Source organism: Mesoplodon bidens (genome assembly GCF_964165515.1).
Source record: "Mesoplodon bidens genome assembly, chromosome: 9".
Lineage (NCBI taxonomy): Eukaryota > Metazoa > Chordata > Mammalia > Artiodactyla > Ziphiidae > Mesoplodon > Mesoplodon bidens.
Genome location: NC_138166.1, coordinates 101,759,888 through 101,783,277, shown reverse-complemented (window position 1 = coordinate 101,783,277; position 23,390 = coordinate 101,759,888). Strand labels below are relative to the sequence as shown.

Here is a 23,390-nt window from a genome sequence, read left to right as displayed (position 1 = left end):
ATATTTAGAAACATCCTATTATTGAAAAGCTTGGCAGTTTTAGTTGATCCGTCCTTTCTTTTTTTTTTCCCTTGGTGATTTTTGCCATTGCCTAAGCAAGATATTTTTGCCTCTGCCTGATCTAACTGCCTTCTGTATAACCTCCACCATAATCGTCAGCCCGTAGCACATATAAATGAGTACGATTTAATTTGCTCTTCCAGATTCGTAAACAACAGAAAGAGCATGCCGAGTTGATTGAAGATTACCGGATCAAGCAGCAGCAGCAGCAGCAGTGTGCAATGGCCCCACCCACCGTGATGCCAGGTGTCCAGCCCCAGCTGCCCCTGGTTCCAGGTGCCCCCCCGCCTCCCATGAGCCAGTCCAGCTTCCCCATGGCGCCACTGCAGCTACAGCACCAACAGCACACAGCAGTCATTTCTGGCCACACGAGCCCTGCTAGAATGCCCAGTTTACCTGGATGGCAACCTACCGGTGCTCCTTCTCACCTCCCCCTCAATCCTCCTAGGATTCAGCCTCCAGTTGCCCAGTTACCAATAAAAACTTGCCCACCAGCCCCAGGGGCAGTGTCAAGTGCAAATCCACAGAGTGGACCACCACCACGGGTGGAATTTGATGACAATAACCCCTTTAGTGAAGGTTTTCAAGAACGGGAACGTAAGGAACGTTTACGAGAACAGCAGGAAAGACAACGAATCCAGCTCATGCAAGAAGTAGATAGACAGAGAGCTCTGCAGCAGAGGATGGAAATGGAGCAGCACGGCATGACGGGCTCAGAGCTAAGCAGCAGGACGCCTGTGCCCCAGATTCCATTCTACGCTTCTGACCTGCCTTGTGACTTTACGCAACCTCCAAGACCCCTTCAGCAGCCTCCACAGCAGCAGCAGCAAGCGGGGCCGGTTTTACAGCAGCAGAACCTGCAGCAAGCGTCTATTAATTCACCACCCACCCCAAGTTTCATGCAAACCAATGAGCGGAGGCAGATGGGACCTCCCTCGTTTGTTCCCGACTCACCATCAATTCCTGGTGGAAGCCCAAATTTCCATCCTGTGAAGCCGGTACATGGAGGTGTTCCTGGGGCCAGCTTCCAGCAGTCCCCGGTGAGGCCTCCTTTTACACCCGCTTTACCTGCGGCACCTCCAGTGGCTAATAGCAGTCTCCCCTGTGGCCAAGACCCGGCTGTAAGCCGTGGACAGAGTTACCCAGGATCAGCCCCATCTCTCATTCAGCTGTATTCTGATATAATCCCAGAAGAGAAAGGGAAAAAGAAGAGAACAAGAAAGAAGAAGAAAGACGACGATGCGGAATCTACCAAGGCACCTTCTACTCCCCATTCGGATGTAACTGCTCCACCAACCCCGGGTGTCTCGGAAGCTGCCTCTGCTCTCGCGGTGAACACACCCGGCGAGCTCCCTCAGCAAGGAGAACCCGAGGCAGCGGAACCGGGCGGCCTATCACCTCCTGACCCGGCAGCTGGCCCGCTGCGCACAGAACCAGAGAACGAACGGCCCAGCGGTGACTTCGCACGAGGAACCCCAGGTCAACAGACCTGTGCGAGTTCAGAGGTGGATAAGCGCCCCATCGACGCCCCTGCCCCCACTGGGGAGATGAAACTGGAGTCAGCTGAGCCGGAGCAGCACCCGGGCCCAGATGGGCCTGAACTGGAGGAGCGCCCTGGGGATCGGGCCAAAGAAAGGGCTGTGGCCGGCGCTGCCTGCCCGGGGCAGAGTCCTCCCCGACCTGCCGGCGCCCCTGCTTCCAAAGGAGATTCAGGCAATGAGCTTCTGAAGCACCTGCTGAAAAATAAAAAGGCATCTTCCCTTCTAAGTCAAAAACCGGAAGGGAGTTTTTGTTCAGAAGACGACGGTGCGAAGGATAACAAACTGGTTGAGAGGCAGAACCCAGCCGACGTGGTAAGTGTGGCTCAGGAAAGCAACTTACTTTTTTTCCCCCTTTTATTTTAAATTATGGTTACAACAGATTAGTGCCAACTGCTGTATTGATTTCAACGCTATTTTATAACCTTTTTATTGTGGAGTAAAAAAACGCGGACCTCATGTTTTGGTTTATACCTATAAACTATATCAAGTAATAATTTGCTTACTGTATTTTTCAAAAATCAGAGAGCTGTAGGGTCATGCGTTCCATACGTAACATATTCCTGTTAGCTGATTATCACCATGTTGAGTTGATCTGACTAAAGCAAAGAAGTAATCATCTACGTGTCCTAATTGCAAATAGAGTGCAATTTCCATTAACCTCTTTGAAATACAGAAAACAGCTCAGGCACCCTGTTAATACCCTTGGGGACTCTCAGGAATAACCCATATTGGGAATCCATTCTGTCTCAAAGTATTGATACTTAATGTTATGCAAACACAGTTTTACAGGTAGATGCTATTTTATCTTTGTGGTTTTCCATGTGTCGATATTTTGCCTTTTTTTTTAAAGTTTTTAAGTGTTAGACTTTGTTTGTTTGTTTTAATTTTTATATTTGGCTGCGTTGGGTCTTTGCTGCGCGCGGGCTTTCTCTAGTTGCAGCGAGCGGGGGCCACTCTTCGTTGCAGTGTGCGGGCCTCTCCTGTTGCGGACCACGGGCTCTAGGTGCACGGGCTTCAGTAGTTGTGGCACGCAGGCTCAGTAGTTGTGGCGTGTGGGCTTAGTTGCTCTGCAGCATGTGGGATCTTCCAGGACCAGGGATCGAACCCGTGTCCACTGCATTGGCAGGCGGATTCTCAACCACTGTGCCACCAGGGAAGTCTCCTTTTTAAGTTATAAAACATTGGATTTGCTTTTGTTTTTTCATTTGTATGAAGAACTTTGTTGTAAATATACCTTTACAAGATTCGATCTCCTGCATTTCAGTGAACTTCCTTGACATATTTCCCAAACTGGGGTTTTCTAGGTTGTAGGAATTGGTTAACTTGTCTTATCTTTCAGATGCTACACTACCATGGCTATTGTGTTCATAAAGCTTTCCCTATAGTGTTTCTCAAATTAGATTTTAAATTTTTCATTTTTTTTAATTGAATGAGGTGGAGTGCTATATTTAGTTGTCCAAATTTGCAGTTTTAAGATTGTTAGTGAAATCATTTGTTTTGCAAGTATTGGCTTACTCTTTGTTTTCTCTTATTTGTCTTATTCAGTGGAGGTTGAGTGGTAACCCCATAGAGTCATGTAATTTTTGTAGGTTTTGGTGGTGATAACTTTTTCAGTCATATTTGTCATCAGCAAATAGACCTGATCTCTAGCTACTTTGTCCATTGCATCCTCTGCCCCTAGGAATACCGGGCTACTTGCAGCCCCTTAGTGTCTTTCTGATTTTACCCTTCCATATATGGCCATATGCTGCTGTTTCTGCTCTCCCTTCTTCTTCTTCTTCTTTTTTTTTTTTTAACATCTGGCCAATATCTGTATCTCTTAAGACTCAGTTCTGGAATCATCTTCCCCAGATAACTTACTCAGCTCAGCCAGTCTCAAATAAGTGGATGCCCATGTGCTTACATAGCAGTTTCTCTAGAACCACTGAGCATAGATGCCTCCTTGAAGGGTGTAGACGGCGTCCTGAGCACCTTTCTGTCTCTGTGCCTTTCTATCTCAATACCACATAGTTGGTATTCGGTGGAGTGAAGTTAGGTCCTAATAACTAGTGATTATATGTAAAAAAATATTTATATTGGGTGTTATGATAGAAAAAGGGATGAGATCAATTAGTATGTGTATAAATGTTTGGACTGTGTCACATGTTCTCATCCATCTGGGAGGGCAGCAAGGGGCGGGGGCCCTGGATTACTAGGGATGATGCCTTCTTAACCACATTCTAGGGGTTATACTGTGCTCAGCGCTTGCCCTGAGGTACGGCAGGCACGATGATTATTCCTGTTTTACAGATGATGAAATGCATTTACTTTCTAGTCACACTTCAGGCAGAATTGTTGTGGCAGTGGTTGGACAGGCCCGGTGTTTCCTCCGTGCTGAGGACATGTGCTTCCTCACACATAAGTTGGCATTAGTTGTGGTGTAGGGGTAAAGCCTTGGGAGGCTTTGAGAGCTCACATCACTCAGCCTGCGTCAAATCCATGTTCCATCTCTTTCCAGTGTGCAGCCTGGGCCGGTCAGGCTTTCTGTGCCTCAGTTTCCTCATCTGTAAAACAGGATTAATAATGCTCCCTGTTACTGGGTTGCCACAGGGATTAAAGGAATTAGAGTACACCTTGTGCTTGTGATATTAATAAAAGGTGGTGCATACCCATGACTACCAATGACATATCTAGGAATCTGGCAAGAGGAACGTAAAATTCTAATATGTGCAAAGGTGTGACAACATGAATAGCTAATGAATGGCTTTATTTTTACTAATAGATAAAAATGAGAGAAAACAACCTAAATCCACTACTGTAGTTATTGATTGGGTTATTGTTTCTGTATATCTATATCTGAATATACAGATTTTTTGCAGCCATTAAAATTTGTTATGCATGAATGTTTAATGTCACGGGGAACAAACCACATGTCAAGTTTCAAAGGCAACCACCAGAATAAAAGAATATTGAGTGTGATTCATTGTGTTTTTAACAAAATACATGTAGGCATAGATAAAAGATCGAAAACAAATACATTAAAATGTGAACTATTCCTGTCTCGGGCAAACTTTTGGATGATTTTTAATCTTTTGTGTTCTTCTGTAATTAAAAGTATTCTTTGAACTGTAGTAATAGCTGCTTTTTAGGGTAGTCGTGAGGATTGGAGAATTCTGTTAAGCACTTACAGTGCCTGACCCTGCTGCACACCTAATAAGCGGTTGCATTGTTCTTCTTTTATAAGCCAGTGAGAAGTGCTTGGGCCTTGCTCTGTGCCACTCGCAGTGCAGACCTTGAGGACGGGCAGCGTCACCCCCACCTGGGAGCTTTTCAGGAAACGGGATGTTGTGCCCCCAGCACAGGTGTGCCAGTCAGAGTGTGCTTTTTAACAAGGTCGCAGGTGATTCGCATTCGTATGGCCGTGAGAGGCATAGCTCTAGGCCAGGGTTCTCTGAACTTTAATGTATCAGAATCACCTGGAGGGCTTGTTAAAGGTTTGGATTCAGTAGGTCTGGGGTGGGGCCAGAGAATGTGCATTTCTAGCCATCCTAGGTGGTGCTCATTCTGCCGCTCTGGGGACCACCCTTTGAGAACCATCGATCTAGCCCTGGGATGGGTACTGTGTTCCTGCTTCCACATCCCCTCTTTTTTGTATGAGCCAGGAATGGTTTTTACACTTTTTAATGGTTGAAGAAAATCTGAAACAGAGTAGTGTTTCACAACATGTGAAAATTATATGAAATTCAAGGTTCAGTGTCCATGAATTTAAAACATCTTATTAGACCATAGCCTAGCTCGTTAGTTTATAAATTGTCTGTGGTTGATTTTGCAGTACCAGGGCAGAGAGTTGGGTTAGCTATATTTAGTCTTTGGCCTTTTACAGAACAATTTTGCCATCCGTGCTCTAAGTCATTTAGATATATACAAATGGAAACTATAATCTGCAAACCCTCAAAGAGTCAGTGCAGAGCACATTAAAATAAGTTTAGCGACTGTAGTTGCCTATAGCAAAGTATAGCTGTCAAGTTTAGAAATAATGGCCCCTAAAAATAGTCCCATCTTTTTAAGTATTGATAGTACTACCCTTAAAAACCTCTTTAAGGACTGGTTTGTTCTTAGCCATAGAGACAAAAGTAAAGAAAAGGCTTATTTGCTATCATATAGGTCCTCTTTCATTGACTTTAAGTATGTAGCAGTTATTATTCAGTCAAATGTATGACCATGAACTAATTTGAATGAACAATGTTGTTTGTTTTTAGTGATCTCTGAGGCTAGCTGTTCCTCTCAACTGAGATGCATAGGCTGTGAAACTTTTCTGGAGCTTAGCGATGGTGCCTGCATACCTTGTGTTTCACCCATTCCTAAGGGGAGCCCAAATAAGGCCCCTAGAACACCATGCAGAGACCACCACAGCCATCGAGCTAAGAGCACCCCTTCCTCCACAGCTGCCAGTGGGCAGGAGTAGGAGCTCTGGGCTGTCACTGGCACAAGTACAGGCAGGCCTGCCTCCTCTGAAAGGGAGAATAGCCGCATGTAAGAGTTCTCTCTCCTCAAGCTTTGCAGCTTACTGATTTCCATACTTGAGAATCACGTTTCAAAAAAGGGATGCTGTTTTCAGAAAACAGGTCATTTGATGCCACCATTTTCCCTCCTTAACTTTGGGTGCCCACATTAGGAATATTGTGTCTTAGGATGGAGGAACTGGATTAGCAGGAACTGGAATTCAAGCGTGTGGATAGTTCACTTATTTCTTAACCTTTCCGATTACATTAGCAAACTTTGGGGGCTCAAGTGCAAGGTGGTTTTGGATGTGGCAACAGCCAGTTGCCAAAAACAGATGGAGGAAGTGAAACCAAGAAACAGCGAAGCAAAAGGACTCAGAGGACCGGAGAGAAGGCAGCACCTCGGTCGAAGAAAAGGAAAAAGGAAGAAGAAGAGAAACAAGCGATGTTCTCTACCACCGACACCTTTACCCACCTGAAGCAGGTGAGTCTTTTGGAGCAGCCCCTTTAAAAATTCAAGGAAGGGAGACATCAGATGCTTTTTCAACCTTGTTAAACTGAAACTTTCCCAAAAGTAGAGAGTTAAGGGGTAAAAGACATCTCAACAAGCAACCTAAGAGACTTCCTATGTGCAAGCAAACTTGCACCTTATCCTATCGGCACCCCAAAATTTTAGTAAAATAGATGGATTGGTTGGCGCTGGTCAAGATTTACTTATGTTCAAAGGGAGCAGCCTCAGCACCAAGAAAGATTCTGTCCACGTTACTTGTGACTCCGGATGCACAGAAACACAGGCATTGGTCTCTCCCGCTAGTAGAGTGCATTCTTACACCTTTGTGGCTGTTACGGAAGGTGGGAGACAGCTGCTGAAGAGTGCCGCTGGGGGCACCTAGCCTCAGTTCAGCCCTGATTCTTGCTGAGCGAAGATAAGGAAGGTGTTTTTCTTGTTAGAAGCCTGGCAGCATCCCTTTAAGACAGATGAGAATAAGGCTCATTTTTAAGTATATCTCAGAGATTCTATAGTCTCTCTCACTTATTCCAGCATTTTGATACTTGAAATTTTTAAGTCTTATTTTTCTCAAGCCTTATTTGACTAAGTTGCCTTGGGTCTTAGAAAAATTGAGAGACACTTGTTTTGTTTATCGTGTACATTACTCTTAAATGTGTTTTTCAATAGCAGCTCTCTCTGCTCCCTCTAATGGAACCAGTCATTGGAGTGAACTTTGCCCACTTTCTTCCTTACGGCAGTGGCCAGTTTAATAGTGGGAATCGACTTCTAGGAACTTTTGGCAGTGCTACCCTTGAAGGGGTTTCGGATTACTATTCTCAGTTGATCTACAAGGTATGTTTCTTTGCCAAGGTGTTACCTTGCTTCCTCTCTGGATGCCATATCAGAATTGGTAGAGCTTGTCTTGTTTTTCCATCTAGTTTACATCTATCTAATCTTCCAAGTTCCATTTAAACTCTAGTTCAACTAAAAGGTTAAAATTTTACCAGGTAAAGTGTTTCCAATATGAACATTTGAAATTTTTGTATAGGTCAGAATACAAATTGTGAAAAACATCCATTGTATATTTCTATGGTAGGGAAAATATTTATTTTCCTATAATCTTTATTAACTCTTAAGGTGACTCCAAATTCATAGTAAATAGAGTAAAAAATGTAGTTAGGAATTTACCCTGAAAAATACAATGAAAAAACCTAAAAACGTATTTTGTCTAATAACTTAGGTACTAATTGCACCTGTGCATTAATTCTTAGGCTACAAAAATAATATCAAACTGAACCAAGTTTATCTTTTGGTAATATTTTTTAACAAAGTTTTATGATAGGCTCATTAGATACTCCTTACTTCACATCTGACTTGTGTAAAGTGATCTTTTTTGCAAAAATATTTGAGAGTATCATCAGTTTTTCTGAGGGCTTCTCTTCTTTAGTATTAAAGTCATTCTCTTGTGATATTCCATTTATTATCGTTGTTGGCTTTTCTCTTCAGTTAGAACCTCTCCTAACTCTTGTAAATGCCTTCTCTTCTGATGCAAGCTGTTCTCCACGCAACTTCATCATCTTCAGAAATCCTAGATCTTTGCTAGATTTGTAATTTTACCTTGCACTTGACTTGCATGGTATTATTGGTAGATTCCAACAGTCCCTGAGAGACTAGTCAATGAATCACTGACAAATTGGTGACAGATGTTAAGCAGGGAGAAATGTTTGGGGGGAAACTGCATTTGTTAAGGTTCAGTCCATTTAGATATTATTGCTACTCCTTTTGCTTCTTTTCGAGATTTTAGACAATCCAGATTCTAATATCTAAGATACAAGTTGCAGTTACGGATTAGGATCTTAAATTCTCAAGTTTTTGATAGAACTGGGGCATATCTTAATTTAATAAAGGAATTTTTTGAGAACTCTCTACAATTTATTGGTTGAATTTTAAAGCTATCCTTCACTGGCTTTAACAGTGAAACTTGGAAAGAGTTGTATAGAATCAAATCAGGCACAGTATAAATTTGCTTCTTAATTTCAAAGCTAAATAAGTACTCAAGCTGGGGAAAGTGAGCCAGTGGGTGGTATGTCCAGAGGATGATGGGTGTTTGTTCCACTGAAACGCCTCCTGGCCTGTATGTTTCCTTTCCTTCTTGGTGTGCATTTTAGGCATGAAGGTGCCTCTGATTACATTTCTGTACCTTCCCTCCCTGTGCTGAAAATTCACAGAACTAAGTTTTAGCAAGGTCGTGGCATATTTGCTCAGTAGCATATAATTTAAAATTTTTTGGTCTCCTGCAGCAGAATAATTTAAGTAATCCTCCAACACCCCCTGCCTCTCTTCCTCCTACACCACCTCCTATGGCTTGTCCGAAGATGGCAAATGGTTTTGCAACAACTGAAGAACTTGCTGGAAAAGCTGGAGTATTAGTGAGCCATGAAGGTAGGATGCCAAGCCTCCAAGTCTTGTACCTTTGAGGAGTTTGCCGGCTGTGTGTGGTGAAATGGCAGTCGGATTGTAAAGTTTACCCATTACCAGTTTTGACTGATTTATGGGTTTTTTTTTTTTTTTTTTTTTTTTGCTCTTCCAGTTACCAAAAGCCTAGCACCTAAACCATTTCACCTGCCATTCAGACCACACGATGACTTGCTGGCCAGAGCGATTGCTCAAGGCCCAAAGACAGTGGACGTTCCTGCTTCACTCCCAACACCACCTCATAATAATCAGGAGGAATTAAGGTAGAAGTTCCTTTTTCTCAAGTATTTTTTTAGTTATTTCATTTATTAAAAAATGTATATGTTTGTATATAGCATAATGTCTGTAGGAAAAGCATGTAAAAACACTTAAAAGGTAAAATTTGGTGAATAATTTTCTTCAGAATTTAAAGTTTATAAAACATTCTTACTATTAAAAAGAATTCATTCGTGCACTTTAGAAATCTCATATGATACAGGAGGTTCAACAAGTAATAATAATCGAATAGACGTTCAGGCATTGGGACTCTCCATGCAAAATATTTCAAAGATCATTGCCCTTATAAGCTGTTAATGTGATTTACTGGGTTTATTGATGTTTGCAGATGTCAAAATAAAAGAGCGGCAGTCACAGAGCAGAGCATGCTTTTGTGGAAGAGAATTTAAGGGCTGTCCTGTCCACAGTTTGTAACTCCTTTGTGTCAGTTCTTCAGCCCCAGGATTCTGATGAGGGAAGATCAGCTTCTCCTAGTAGATAGTCACAGACCAGCCAGTTAGATCCGGGGGAGGTTCTTATATAGCTCATCAGATTATTCTCTCTTCTTGGAAAATCTGCTAACCACCCTCTCTTTGATAAGACGTCATTGGACTAAGACCCTTTACTGTATAAATGAGAAGACTGCGGACCACGGGGAAGTGACTTGTCCAGAGTTAGAGCCCAGCTCTTTGTTTCTCCTGGACCTCACCGCTAGATCCAGGCCGGAGCTGTCACTCGGGGGCAGCTGTGGGAGGCGGCCTCCCGGGTGTGCGTGTCTGGGGCCCGCCTGCTCTTGGGTCTCACAGGGACTCCTTGGAAGCCTCTCTCGGGTCTCCCGTTAATGTTGCTTCTCACAGCGTTCCTTCAGCCTGACGGCGTCTCCTCTGGGGTGGGGGGTGTGAGACCCCAGGTTCTCGAGCTGCCGTACAACGTTTAGCCCAAGACCGCACTCGCCCTACAGCCCCATTTGCCTTTGTAACCTTTAGCTTCTTGGACTAGACCAGTCTCTTCCTTTTTTCACTTCACTTTATCAGTTAAGAAAAATGAAGGCTTATGAAGCCATAATAGCCAGGTTTTTTCCGTCTTGGCACTGTAAGTAAACAGCAGCCACAGGAGAGTTCTGTGCACGCGTGCCTGGGTGTGTGGTGGACTGCTCTTTCCTTTTTCAGCCACAGGAGTGTCCCCTAGTCTCAGTGATCTGGAGCTTTGCAAAGGTGTGAGTATCCATTCTTTCTATGCTGTGTTATAATCTGAACGTCTTCCTCCTTTGGCAGGTCTTTAAACTTGGATGCTAAAGCTTTAGTCAGAAGGAAGCATACCACTTAAATTACTTTATAGTTAAACATGTTTCTTATTTTTTTCCCAAGAGATTTCCTGTTTGGCCCTGAACTGAATCTTTGGCTTCTCAGGTTATTGTCACTGTCCAAAGGTCACACACGTAGACAGGGCTGGGCTGGTGTGGGAAGTCCCCAGCGGCGGCCTTGCGCGTGCTGATGTGTGTTTATTCTGCTCCCAGGATACAGGACCAGGGGGGTGACCGGGACACCCCTGACAGTGTTGTGCCCTCGTCCTCTCCTGAGAGTGTGGTCGGCATGGAAGTGAGCAGATACCCAGACCTGTCCCTGGTCAAGGAGGAGCCTCCGGAGCCCGTGCCGTCCCCCATCATCCCAATCCTCCCGAGCAGCACCGGGAAAGGTAGGGGGGCGCAGTGCAGTGGGAGGGTTGGCTAATATGAATGTTTAGAAAAGCTGTTAACCCTCAACTCATCCTTCCTTTTTTAAGGGTTGGAGTCTAGAAGGAATGACATCAAAACTGAGCCGGGCACTTTATTTTTCACGTCACCTTTTGGTTCATCCCCAAATGGTCCCCGATCGGGTCTCATATCTGTGGCAATCACTCTGCATCCTACAGCTGCTGAGGTAAAGATGGACTGGCTGCTGGACGTTGTAGAATATTACCCATTTCTAAAGGAGTGTCAGGTGGCTCACAGGGACACGCACAGCTAGGTCATCGCGGATAAAGATTAAAGTTAGGGCTTGGCTTAGCAGTCCCTTCAGACATCTACGCTGCTGTGAGTACTAGAAACTGATCTCAGCCTCAGTCAAGACAGAAAGGGAAAACTGAAGTCAGAGATCTCATGTTTCTACTAAAGAATGTATATGGTAGAGAACTCTTCAGAGAGTTGATGACTATTTACATGTAGAAAATTAAGCAGTGAAGAGCTTTGTCAACAGAGAAAGTTTTCCAGAAGCAACTGTGTTCAGGTAGCAGCTGCCCATAGCAAACACTAGTACATGGCTGAGGATTTTTTTAAACTCTTAATTCTTGATGATGTTTCGTTGGCAACCAGACTCATAGTCCATTGGCGGGGCGTTTTGGTCGTCAGCAGAACATAACAGTGGCATGTTCTCGTGGACTGTGTCAGACTTCTGCCCAGAGCTGGGGGAGTCTGCTTGGTGGAAGCTTCTGACCAGCTGTAAAAACCATGACAAGGTTTAACTCATTCCTTGAATTAAAATGTCTAAAATAGTTTAATGTTCTCTCAAATATTTAACATTAATTGGAATCCCTGTACGAGGATTTCTGTATTTGGAAGCCTTGTTTGGGTATTGGCCCATTAAAACCCCTTCTCCCCCCCGAGACTCTTAGTCTAAATAAAACTGGTTGGATTTGCGTGAGGTGTGTGCACGCGGATAGCATTTATCCTAACGTGAGTCTTTCTTCAGTGGTTCTCTGTTGCCTGCCGGGTGGGTAATGCGGCGTTTGCAATTTCGTTTTAGAACATTAGCAGTGTTGTGGCTGCATTTTCCGACCTCCTCCACGTTCGGATTCCTAACAGCTACGAGGTTAGTAATGCTCCAGATGTTCCATCCATGGGTTTGGTCAGTAGCCACAGAGTAAACCCAGGTTTGGAGTATCGACAGCGTTTATTTCTTCGTGGGCCTCCACCAGGACCTGCAAACCCTCCCAGACTAGCCAGCTCTTACCACCTGAAGCAGCCTACTGGGCCCTGCCCTCCAGCAAGCAACGGTGAGCTGCTTTACAGTTTGTTGACCCCAGATTCGTTCTTGATTCAAAAGTTACGCCGCTTCTCTTTAAGATCTCGCTGTGATTTTAAGGGAGTAACAGGTCACGTGTTGGCACGCAGTCCTTGGTGACTTAACCCCCCGGGTGACTGGACCTTTAGTGCCTGGGGCCTACGTCACACCCTCTTGTCAGCGCTCGACCTGCTTACCCTTGAGCCGCGTTTGTCCTCCTGCGGCCCCAGCCTCCCCTCCCACTTAGCGCTGGGTCACACTGTGCGGATGAGGCCGCCATCTCTGCCCGTGTTCCTGTTCCCTTTCCTTCTGCGGCATCTCCGGGGCCCCTCTCTTCTGTAGGTGCGCTCACACCTTCCCCATCACTGAAAGGTGGGCCCGGTCCTCGCACCTGTGTGGCGTCCCTTCCCTCCCCATCTTCCTGGTCTGGCCTCACCCTCACCCCGCTCTCCCCGCCTCTTCGCTCACCAGTTTCTTGGCCGTCTTGTTTCCGTCCTCACCTGCTCTTAGAGCCCAGCCTCTCCCCACGTCTCGCCCTTGAGCCACGCTGACAGTTGCTCGTGTTGGGTTTGAACTCTCGGCCTCTGGCCGCCCTGTCACCCTTGCTCTCTCCCTGCTTCTCCCTCCTGCCTTCGTGGCCATGCGAGCGACGTGCCCTGAGATCGCCACGCGCTTTGCAGTCTGCGTCCCCGCTCGCGTTTTTATCTTGGCCCTGGAACTTCTTCATCCCTCTTCGACTTTCCACATCACGCTCATTGAAGACTCTCGTTCACATACCTCTTCATCTTTCATAAGAGATTTCGTACCCTCTTCACCCTGGAGCAAAAGTATTCTCTCTCCCCCGACTCACTTTGCCCTGAGACTGGAGACGACCCCCTGCGCGTCCCGGTTTCCCTCCGCACTTCTCACAGCCCAGCGTGTTGTCCCAGCCGTGTGAGGGTAGCTTCCTCTCTTTGTACCCCAGTGTCATGCACGTAGTAGATGCCCCGTAACCACTGCTTAGAAAGTAAGGTTTTTATTAATGACTAAAGACCGGCGTGGGGTAAAGTAACGGAGCCGCACGGCAGGCAGCCAGCGCCCTGTGGCTCCTGCTCCCTGGACTCCCGCTGTTATTGGCCGACTTTAGTCGCTAACGAACGCCTTCTGTCTGTAGGCCTCTCTGGGTGCGTGGGCACTGGTCACGGCGTCGCAGACAGTGCGGCGCTCAGGCCCCAGTGGTGCTGCCACTGTCGTGTCGTCGTTCTGGGCCACGGCGTGAGGAAGCCGGCCAGAGACCCGGCCTTTGTGAGCAAGGTACTCGCACGTCCCTCCCCTGACCCCCGGGCCCCCGCCCGCCCCCGCCGTGCCTGGGCAGCGCCCGCTCCTGCGTCTGGAGGAGTCGCTCCTGGGGCTCCACAGACGCCTCCCCCAGAGGTCGCCATCGGCATATGTTTCATGTGCTTGAGCTTAAAACCCAAGTAGCTACAGCAGCCTGTTCAGGGGGTCCGATGAGAGCGTGTATCTTCAGACGGTGAAATATGGAAAGTACAGTGTATTTCTGCAAACGTAGTTTCTCTGTGGCTGAATTATTCTGTGCTAAGTGCTGGCCCGTAGTTACCTTTTTACTCCTTTTAGGGTTGCTGCTTCCACTTTGAACAGATCAGACCCAGCCCCTTGCAGATCTTGTCCTTATTAGATCCCAACTTGTCGAGCTCCCCACACCTTTCTCTCTGCTTTTCAGGGTTCCAGCAGAGCAGAGAAGGACGTTGTCTTCTGTAGTAATAACTGCTTTATTCTCTACTCATCAGCTGCACAAGCAAAAACCTCAGAAAGCAAGGTAAGATGGGGACAGTTTCAGTCGGCAGTCTGCGTTGAGTGGCGCCTGTGTTTTGGGAGTGTGTCCACTCCCCCCACCCAGAGCCCCCCCCCGGGGAGTCTGAGCAGATGCTCCCCGGGTTGGAAGAAGTGCTTGGTCCAGGCTGTTGCTGCGAACTAAGTAACTTGAGCTTATTCAGCAAGAGTGGGCAGATTTGAACTATGTCTTAAAAGTTCAGAAGTGAATAAAACACTACTATTAAAATCTGTAATTTTACTTATTTTACTTATTTAATTACAAATATCTTAATTTAATCACAACTATAAAGTATTGCTTTAGTGATCTTGTCCCAGTGGGAAAACCTGTTCACAACCACAATTCAGGTCTATTCATGTATTTTGGGGGAAAAGTATCTGTCTTGTACCAGGTTGGAAAAGGTCTATTTATTTCTTGTGTGATTTAAGTGTATCTTTGAGTGTGTGGCTGATGCGGACGATGCGTTTTAACCGCTGGCGCTGAAGGAAGTTTCTCCCCCGCTCTGATAGCCTCTCCTCCCTCCACATCATGGCTCTTGCGTCTTTCTCAGAAGAATGTTCTGGAGACTCTTATTTTTTTTAAAGGCAGTAGCGCCCAGTGTAATAAAATTCAAGCTACTTGCCAAATAAATGTATACTTTAAAATACATCAGCCTGGATGAGAGAAGGAATTGTTTTTCCCACCACATAATTTCTTGAGTCCGTGGGCAGTGTCTGCCTCTTCTGGATTTTCTGTGAGGCGCGTCTTTTTTCAGAGCTGTGTAGGGTGGGGTGCATGAGAAGGTGGGTTTGCTGTTGATTTCGTTATGACGACACTTTGTATCTAAAAAGCAACTAATGGAACTTCTGTCTCAGCTCAGCCCTTTCAGCAGTTGGAAGGGAACCCAGCGGCCTCTGAGAAAAGTTACATATGATTTGTTTGTTGACAGGGGACTGCTTCCCCATCTTTCACACTTATGCCAATCAATTAAGCCTAAGATTAACAAACAGGAATTTCAGTGGGTGGGACGCGCTCCTAGAAAATTATGATCCAGAGTTCTTACTTGGTTTAACAAAAAGCTGTTCTGTCTTGTAAATTAAGTTAGCTCCTGTGACATGAAAAGTTTTAAGAGCAGAACCCTCTCCAGAGTTAGGGCTTTGCAGAGAACACGCTCTCTCTCTGTCGAGACGCAGGCACCGTGGGCACGCAGCATCGACCTCCGCTGTGCGCCAGTCCTCACCTCTTACTTATAGACCCAGAGCCAAACACCCTGCTGTTGGAACCCTACTGCTTGGCTTCTTGTTGTAGCAAGAATTGCCTTGGGGGCTTTGGAATTACTCTTCCTCGTGTTTGTTTTTTTGTGTGCAGGAATCCGTTCCTTCATTGCCACACTCGCCTATAAAAGAGACGCCTTCCAGAGCATTTCATCAGTACAGTAACAACATCTCCACTTTAGATGTGCACTGTCTGCCGCAGCTCCAGGAAAAAGCTTCGCCCCCAGCGTCACCGCCCATCACTTTCCCTCCTGCTTTTGAAGCAGCCAAAGTGGAGGCAAAGCCAGATGAGCTTAAGGTAACGGTCAAGTTAAAGCCTCGGCTAAGAACTGTCCCTGGTGGGTTTGAAGACTGTAGGCCGATCACTAAAAAGTGGAGAGGGATGAAGTGGAAGAAGTGGAGCATCCACATCGTGATCCCCAAGGGGACCTTCAAACCCCCCTGTGAAGATGAAATTGATGAATTTCTGAAGAAACTGGGCACTTCCCTGAAACCCGATCCTGTGCCCAAAGACTATCGGAAGTGTTGCTTCTGTCACGAAGAAGGCGACGGGTTGACAGATGGACCAGCGAGGCTGCTCAACCTCGACTTGGACCTGTGGGTCCACTTGAACTGTGCCCTGTGGTCCACGGAGGTGTACGAGACCCAGGCTGGTGCCTTAATAAATGTGGAGCTAGCCCTGAGGAGAGGCCTGCAGATGAAATGTGTCTTCTGTCATAAGATGGGGGCCACCAGCGGGTGTCACAGATTTCGATGCACCAACATTTATCACTTTACTTGCGCCATTAAAGCACAATGCATGTTTTTTAAAGATAAAACTATGCTTTGTCCCATGCACAAACCAAAGGGAATTCACGAGCAGGAATTAAGTTACTTTGCCGTCTTCAGGAGGGTCTACGTGCAGCGTGATGAGGTACGACAGATCGCCAGCATCGTGCAGCGGGGAGAGCGTGACCACACCTTCCGTGTGGGAAGCCTCATCTTCCACACGATCGGCCAGCTGCTTCCACAGCAGATGCAAGCGTTCCACTCTCCCAAAGCGCTCTTCCCCGTGGGCTACGAAGCCAGCCGGCTGTACTGGAGCACGCGCTACGCCAACCGCCGCTGTCGCTACCTGTGCTCCATCGAGGAGAAGGACGGGCGCCCCATGTTCGTCATCAGAATCGTGGAGCAAGGCCACGAAGATCTCGTCTTAAGTGACACCTCACCCAAAGGTGAGGCCCCGTCGGTAGGCTCCGCTGAGCCAGTCACTCCAGCGTTAGGCTAATGAATGTTTTATGTCAGTATTTCCATGGTTTTTCTCACGTCTGTTTCATATTTTATCACAACAGGTGTGGGTTCTTCATTTACAAAAGCAAGTCTTAACTTCTTTGTATTTTCATACCTTGCTGTCTTTTTGTAAACACTTGCTAGAATTACTCTAAATCAGAATATATATTCCAACAGAGTTTATAAAATAAATAGGAGAATGATTTGCAGATAAAGGTTGCCTGTCACTTACATTGGGGACCCTCTTGTTAATGTCACCTAGAAGGTGGGAACCGTATTTAAAGCCATATTGTCTTGTCTCAGGAGCATCAGATATTAAACAGATTTAGAGCCAGAAATGAGACTTAATTTCAGCCTCTAGGGTGGTTAAGCCCAGATTGTCATTTTTATTGATGTAGAAAGTGCTGCAGAACTGCTTTTTTTTTTTTTCAAGTTTAGCAGTTTTTTTTAAAAAGTATGAAAATGCTCTAAAGATAATTCCAATGAAAATATCAATTTCATATTTTAATCTAACTCCGAGAGAAAAGGATATATCTACAGATACTACTTAATTGGATTAATCATTTGAAAATCTAATATGCTGCTTGGCCAGCATGAAAGTGAGTTAACTACTTGTATGAATTTCAGTTATATTTAACTTTCTTTTCCACTTCTGCTGTTGAATTTCCTTAATGTAACATATTCTTTTCCCCCAAACTTCATAAAGTTTTCAAAACTACTGCCGTCCGATAAGCAGGTAATATACCAGGCTTGTTAGATCACTGCCCATGGGCTTTACTTGGATCTGGTAAGTCTTCATGAGTGGTTGGTCTTCGTTTCGTCCTTGTTTTTATACTGTATCCTGTTTTCCTCTCTATTTAGCTAAGATCAAGTTTGTCATTAAAGAAATATCTTTTTATCCATACGTAGGTGTTTGGGATAAGATTTTGGAGCCTGTGGCATGTGTGAGGAAAGAGTCGGAAATGCTGCAGCTCTTCCCAGCCTACTTAAAAGGGGAGGATCTCTTCGGTTTGACCGTCTCTGCGGTGGCGCGGATCGCGGAATCAGTGAGTGCCGGGGCCAAGGCCGAGAGCCACCCCCTGTCGCACGACGCACCTTACTTAACATGGGGCTGTCACTCTCACAACACTTCACGGTAGTGGTTTTGTCGGGGGTGAACTCCTGTCGCTCTGAAAGAAAACGAGGCATCGGTGAGTCGTAGGCGTCTCCGTGCTCACTCGCTGAGGCAGCTCACCGGGCTCAGCACCAGCGCTAACGGCCACTTTCCCGCCCGGGGCCCAGGGTTGGTCACCAGAGTGCGGTTGGATTTCAGGAGCCCTTACTGTCTGACGCCTGCTTGTTACAAGCACGTGTGCCAATGAGTCTACACACAGCGCTTTTGGAAAACTGCATGATTATAAGGCATTGTTTTCAAGACAAAAGTCACCGATGGGTTTTCTTCAGAGAAGCAGTGGACACCCCGAAAGCCACTGAGTACTGTACCCAGTTGCTTCCTTTGGTGGAGCCCCGCCTAAATGATACGCATCTGTCATGTCTCCAGAGGACAGTGTCCACAAGAAACATACTCTAGAAAAGACCTTGAACACGAATGGTCTTAGGAGTTAACCTTAAGTGACCAGCTGCACTCCCAGGCCCCCGAGGGTGGTAAACGCATCGCATGCAGTCAGGTTCTGAGCGCAGGCTGCTTCTGCTAACATGGCTTGAAAGAGCCTCTTGTGACCAACATTTTGAAAACGTTGATAAGTTATTTTCATGGAATTCAAGTTGGGCCATCCTTTGGCTGGCTCAAGATTGCCTGTAGTCTTGATGAGGTGAGTTAATTTTTCGTTTATTTTGCTTCTCTCCAGCTCCCTGGGGTTGAGGCGTGTGAAAACTACACCTTCCGATACGGCCGGAACCCCCTCATGGAGCTGCCCCTGGCCGTCAACCCCACAGGTTGTGCCCGTTCTGAACCTAAAATGAGTGCCCATGTCAAGAGGTTTGTGTTAAGGTATTTTGTTTTGACTTCACATAGCACCGCCCAGGGTTTCCAGGCCTCTTAGGGGGTTTCTGTGCCTGATCTGTCTGCTGCTTACAAAGCCTGCCGCCCCTGGCTGTGTCTGTGCGGCCGCACCAGCTAGGCAGCTCTCCCTGTGTGTGCTGTCAGTGAGAACTTGAACCAGCCGGGCCCCTCAGAGGTGTCTCCGCTCTCCCTTTGTGTCCCCGTCGGCACGCCGTCGCCCACAGGCCTCACACCCTGAACAGCACCAGTGCCTCCAAGTCGTTCCAGAGCACGGTCACTGGGGAGCTGAGCGCACCTTACAGCAAGCAGTTCGTCCACTCCAAGTCGTCACAGTACCGCAAGATGAAAACCGAGTGGAAGTCCAACGTGTACCTGGCCCGGTCTCGGATTCAGGTGAGTGGGGCTTGGCTTCTGGGAGGAGGGGAGGTGGGCTGGAAGGGGGCTGGCGTCCGGCCCATGACACAGGAGACCGTGGGCTGCAGAGAGAGAAACCCCGTCAGCCCGGGGCGCCGGCCGCTCCGTCCGCGGTCTTGCAGGGTGGATGCTTTTTACTCCCCCGCGGGGAAGGACGGCTTGATGAGGGCTCACGGGACGCGGGGAGCGCAGTATCTTCCGCACGCGGGATCCACGGCGCTCACTAGGGCTCTCTCAAGGCACTTGTGAAAAAAACAAACGAAAATAGTTTCAAAAGGTGCCCAGTTTCAGAAGCTTTCTCTTCATGAAATCATCGTGTAGTTTCTGCTGGATAGATGGTGGAACACCTTACAGGTAAAGCCATCTCGTGGCTAAGCATGTAACTTTTCACCTGTGGCCACGCTTCCTGAAGAAACAAATGTCTATGCGGCATCTCCCCTTGGAGGCCCAGGATGGAGCCACGAGCTCTCACACTGCCAGCGTCCTCTGTCTCGAAGGCTGATCACCCTCCAGGCTCTTCATATCACTGAGCAGTGTCACCGTCTACTAACTTGAGTGCGCTGGCCTCGTTACCCCAGACCCGAAGCGTCATCAGTTTCTGCTGCCTTTTTTCCTCCCTGAAGAGTTGCCCCAAATCCACTCCCAGCTCTGCTGCCTGTTTTAACCGCCCGTCTCACCTGCAGGCACTGCTGCAGGCCTGCCTGTCCCCTCCCGTCCGGTCCCCTCAGAAGCCAGGGCGGTCCCTTCACATAGAAACCTGATTTGCACATTGTCTGTATTCATTGACGTTCTTCTTTCTGTAGAAACTTTTAGGACCTTCCCTTGATTCTTGAAATTTTGAATTTTTACCAAAGTGGGCCTGGGTTAGGGTCATTTTTATTTATAGCTTTCCCCACTGATGAGCCCTTTCAGCCTGAAGCAGTGTGGCCGTCGGTCTGAGAAATGTTTTTGTATTAATTCTTCTGCAGATTCCGACCTCTGTTTCTCTCTATACACAACTATTAGATCCCTGAGACCCGGGATCTCACAGTGTGGACCCCACACGTCAGCACCGGCATCACCTGGGGGTTTGCAGGTTCGGGGTCCCCAGCCTTACTGAACCTGGCCCCTGAGGCAGGGCCCGCAGGGGTTCTGGTGCCGCCAGAGGAGGCTCTTCCGTCCCAGGTCTCCCCGCCTGCTGTGGCCTTGTTTCTGGGCTCCTTGTCCTCATCCTGAGCTGCTTCTGCTTCACCTGCTGTCAGCGCTTTCTGCCCTTGATCGTTTTATCCGGTACCTTGTTTTCATATCACGGATGCGGGATCTTTCTGGTCTTTTTGCTGTTGCCTCAGAAATGGAGCCTCAAAAGATTGCACTCGTGCAGTGGCGTCTTCCTCCTCCGCTCAGTTCCTCCCGCGTTTAAAGTGTTCCCAGGCAGCTCGTCCACCCTGCCCATTCCTGGTCTTCGGTCTTGGTTTTGCTCCCTTATGTCATGTTAAGGGTTTCTTAACTACCTGCGTTCAGTCTGTCATCTTTAACCCGAAGCGTTTTTGAGAGTTTTTGATGTTTGGTCACCTTTTTTCTTCCTCCGTCCTGTCCACCTCCCAGGTAGTCATGTCAACGACCCAGTAAGTGTCCTGTGTCTTTTCCCTGCTACTCTCTTAGCACTACCTACACATCTGTGTGCACATGAAAAAGTGGGATTGTCTTACCTACGCTTTTCTGCATCTTCCTTTTCTCACTAATATTTACACCCCTCTAGAACACCTGAGGTAGCTCCGATTCATTCTCTTTAGTGGCTCTGTGATGTTCCGTGATGCTGATGAACTGTAATTAATGAAACCATTCCACTACTGATGAGCCTGTATTTTGTTTACAGTTTTTTCCCACAACAAACAATGTTGCCATCAATATCTTGTACAAATATCCCCATGTATTGGTAACTTCACTTCAGTGGTGTATAGGCCCCAAAGTGAGATTTCTGTGTTAGAAGTACATGTACTTTTCATTTTAGCAGACATTGCCTGTTTTCTAAAAAGGCTATAATTGCCCACTTCTTCCTGCTGTGTATGAGACTATTTTTCTCATTTTCCCATTGGTAGTGTTACCACCCTTTTGTATTTTTGCCAGCCTATTAAGCGTAGACCGACAGTGTCACCTCGGTTGCAGCTGTTCGTGTTTGCTGTTTGGGTCTCTGCTCTTCTGTGACCTGCCTTTGTCCGTTGTGCACTTTATAAGAACTTGTACTATTAGGCAAAGGATGTTTTGTAGGGGAAAATACCTACCAGAAAGTATGGTATGCTTTTTCCTATAAGAGTTTTAATTTTTATATAGTCAAACGTATAATTTTCTGTAGCTTCTATTCTTGGTTAAGACGGTAGGTTGCGTATGTACTTTCTTAGATTTTTTTTCTTTCAGGAATTTTATTCTTTATGTTTAAGACAAATTTATTTTTTTTCCATTGAACAACCAGTTGTGGAAGCACCATTTAGTATTGGGTTGGCCAAAAAGTCCGTTGGGGTTTTTCTGTAAGATTTGTGGAAAAAGCCAAACGAACTTGTTGGCCAACCTAATAATGTATATAACCCATCCATTTAAACTGAATTTTAGTACTTCCAAACTACTGTACATTAAGTTTGCACGTGTGCCTGGGTCTATTTGGATTCTCTGTTCATTTCCACTGATCTTCTTGTCTCTTATACCAAACTGTATTCATCTCCATATAGATTCTTCTTGTGTGTTCTAGTTTGTTCAGCTCTGAGTCTCATCTGGAATTGAACAGATAAATTGCATAAGTGTTTTTTTTCAGAAGTTAATTCAATTCACATACCAAAATTTCTAACAGCAGCACACCCTGTACTGTGTGCTCCCAGGTGGTGCTTGGTGAGGGCTGTGTCTGGTGGGGATCTGGTCAGTTTTGGCTGAGAATGCAGAAACTCAAATTATAATCATCCCTTATAGTTAGCCCTGTTTCTGTTCTGTAAGCTTATTGTTATGTCAGGTCCTTTTAGAAATGGTGGGATAAAATAAATAGCAGAAGCCACTAGCCTGTTGAGTTGTTGGGGTCTGGGAGTGATATTACACACAAGATAAGACAGCCAGTTAGAAGAAGCGCTCAGCCAGTCAGCAGAATCACTTTGTAAAAATGCCCTAAGAGTTTAGTGTCAAGAAGATACAAAAACAAGGTAGTGATACCATAGTTGTAGGTGAGAAGATTGTCCAGTGTTCAGGGTTCAGGTGAGTGTGGTCAGTGAGAAGGTCAGGTGAGTTCAGGTGGGGTCTTCAGTGTGGCTTCTGCCGTGACCCAAGGGTGGTACCTTTGTGTGAAAGGGGCTGCAGGCCAGTTGCCCGTGGAAGCCACGTGGTTCTGAGGTGTGGACACGTGCGTCTCCTCAGGGGCTGGGCCTGTACGCCGCCCGGGACATCGAGAAGCACACCATGGTCATCGAGTACATCGGGACCATCATCCGGAACGAAGTCGCCAACAGGAAGGAGAAGCTCTACGAGTCCCAGGTGAGCGCGGCGCCCCTGCTGTGCCATCCGACAGCCGCGGCGCAGGGCCAGATCTGACCGGATCTGACCGTCACGCTGGTGGGAGTGCAGTGTCGAACAGAGCCACGTCTGGATATTTTTGTGTTTTCCTCCCGTTTTTTCCGTCGGTCTTACTGTCTGCGAGGATGTGGCTGGATGTGGCTTCACAGGCCACCTGCCAACGTGTTGGTTCCGTTCACGGCTTGTAGACGTCACCTGACGGGCTGGCGTGTTGTCCCCACGAGTGTGACGGGGGTGTGTGTCGGCACACGTCCGGCTTTGCCCCCTCACGTGGACGGGAATGCAGAAGGGGTTCTGACCTCTTTCTCTTTCAGAACCGAGGCGTGTACATGTTCCGCATGGACAACGACCACGTGATCGATGCCACGCTCACAGGAGGGCCTGCAAGGTGAGGGGGGGGTCTGAGCGGGAGGTGCGATGCGTCTGTGCGCTCACTGTGGCCTTTCAGTCATGGAGAGAATTTTTATTTAAAATTGTATGTTTGGGCCTTCCCTGGCGGTCCAGTGGTTAAGACTCCCTGCTGTCACTGCCAGGGCCCCAGGTTCAGACCCTGGTCAGGGAACTAAGATCCCACAAGGCGTGCAGCCAAAAGAGAAAAGTGTGTGTATTCTATTAATGGACAGATAGAAATGTAATTAGAAAAAGTTCTCCCTGTGAGCTGAAAGAATTTTTTTAAAGCTTCTTCCAAAGTCTTATAGTAAGTAGTTTCTGAAACGGCGGCTTGCAGGTACATCAACCACTCGTGTGCACCTA

General features: G+C 46.8%; 1 protein-coding gene across 11 annotated transcripts in view; it reads left to right on the top strand.

Moving 5' to 3' along the window:
• Positions 1-23,390, top strand: part of KMT2C (lysine methyltransferase 2C) — a 291,663-nt gene that overhangs the window by 264,946 nt on the left and 3,327 nt on the right. For 6 of the 11 annotated variants that reach the window (XM_081244951.1, XM_081244952.1, XM_081244958.1 and 3 more), the window contains 17 exons: positions 204-1,913; positions 6,354-6,566; positions 7,260-7,424; positions 8,873-9,014; positions 9,163-9,310; positions 10,819-10,997; positions 11,085-11,221; positions 12,083-12,332; positions 13,494-13,633; positions 14,061-14,156; positions 15,519-16,638; positions 17,603-17,739; positions 18,541-18,683; positions 18,920-19,088; positions 22,482-22,598; positions 22,952-23,025; positions 23,365-23,390. The exon at positions 23,365-23,390 is cut by the window's right edge and continues 83 nt beyond it. In XM_081244951.1, the coding sequence (XP_081101077.1) occupies positions 204-1,913; positions 6,354-6,566; positions 7,260-7,424; positions 8,873-9,014; positions 9,163-9,310; positions 10,819-10,997; positions 11,085-11,221; positions 12,083-12,332; positions 13,494-13,633; positions 14,061-14,156; positions 15,519-16,638; positions 17,603-17,739; positions 18,541-18,683; positions 18,920-19,088; positions 22,482-22,598; positions 22,952-23,025; positions 23,365-23,390 (4,966 nt within the window). Of the gene's footprint in view, positions 1-203; positions 1,914-6,353; positions 6,567-7,259; positions 7,425-8,872; positions 9,015-9,162; positions 9,311-10,471; positions 10,519-10,818; positions 10,998-11,084; positions 11,222-12,082; positions 12,333-13,493; positions 13,634-14,060; positions 14,157-15,518; positions 16,639-17,602; positions 17,740-18,540; positions 18,684-18,919; positions 19,089-22,481; positions 22,599-22,951; positions 23,026-23,364 lie in introns of those variants that run through there. The other 5 variants (XM_081244953.1, XM_081244957.1, XM_081244954.1 and 2 more) reach the window with 5 other exon arrangements.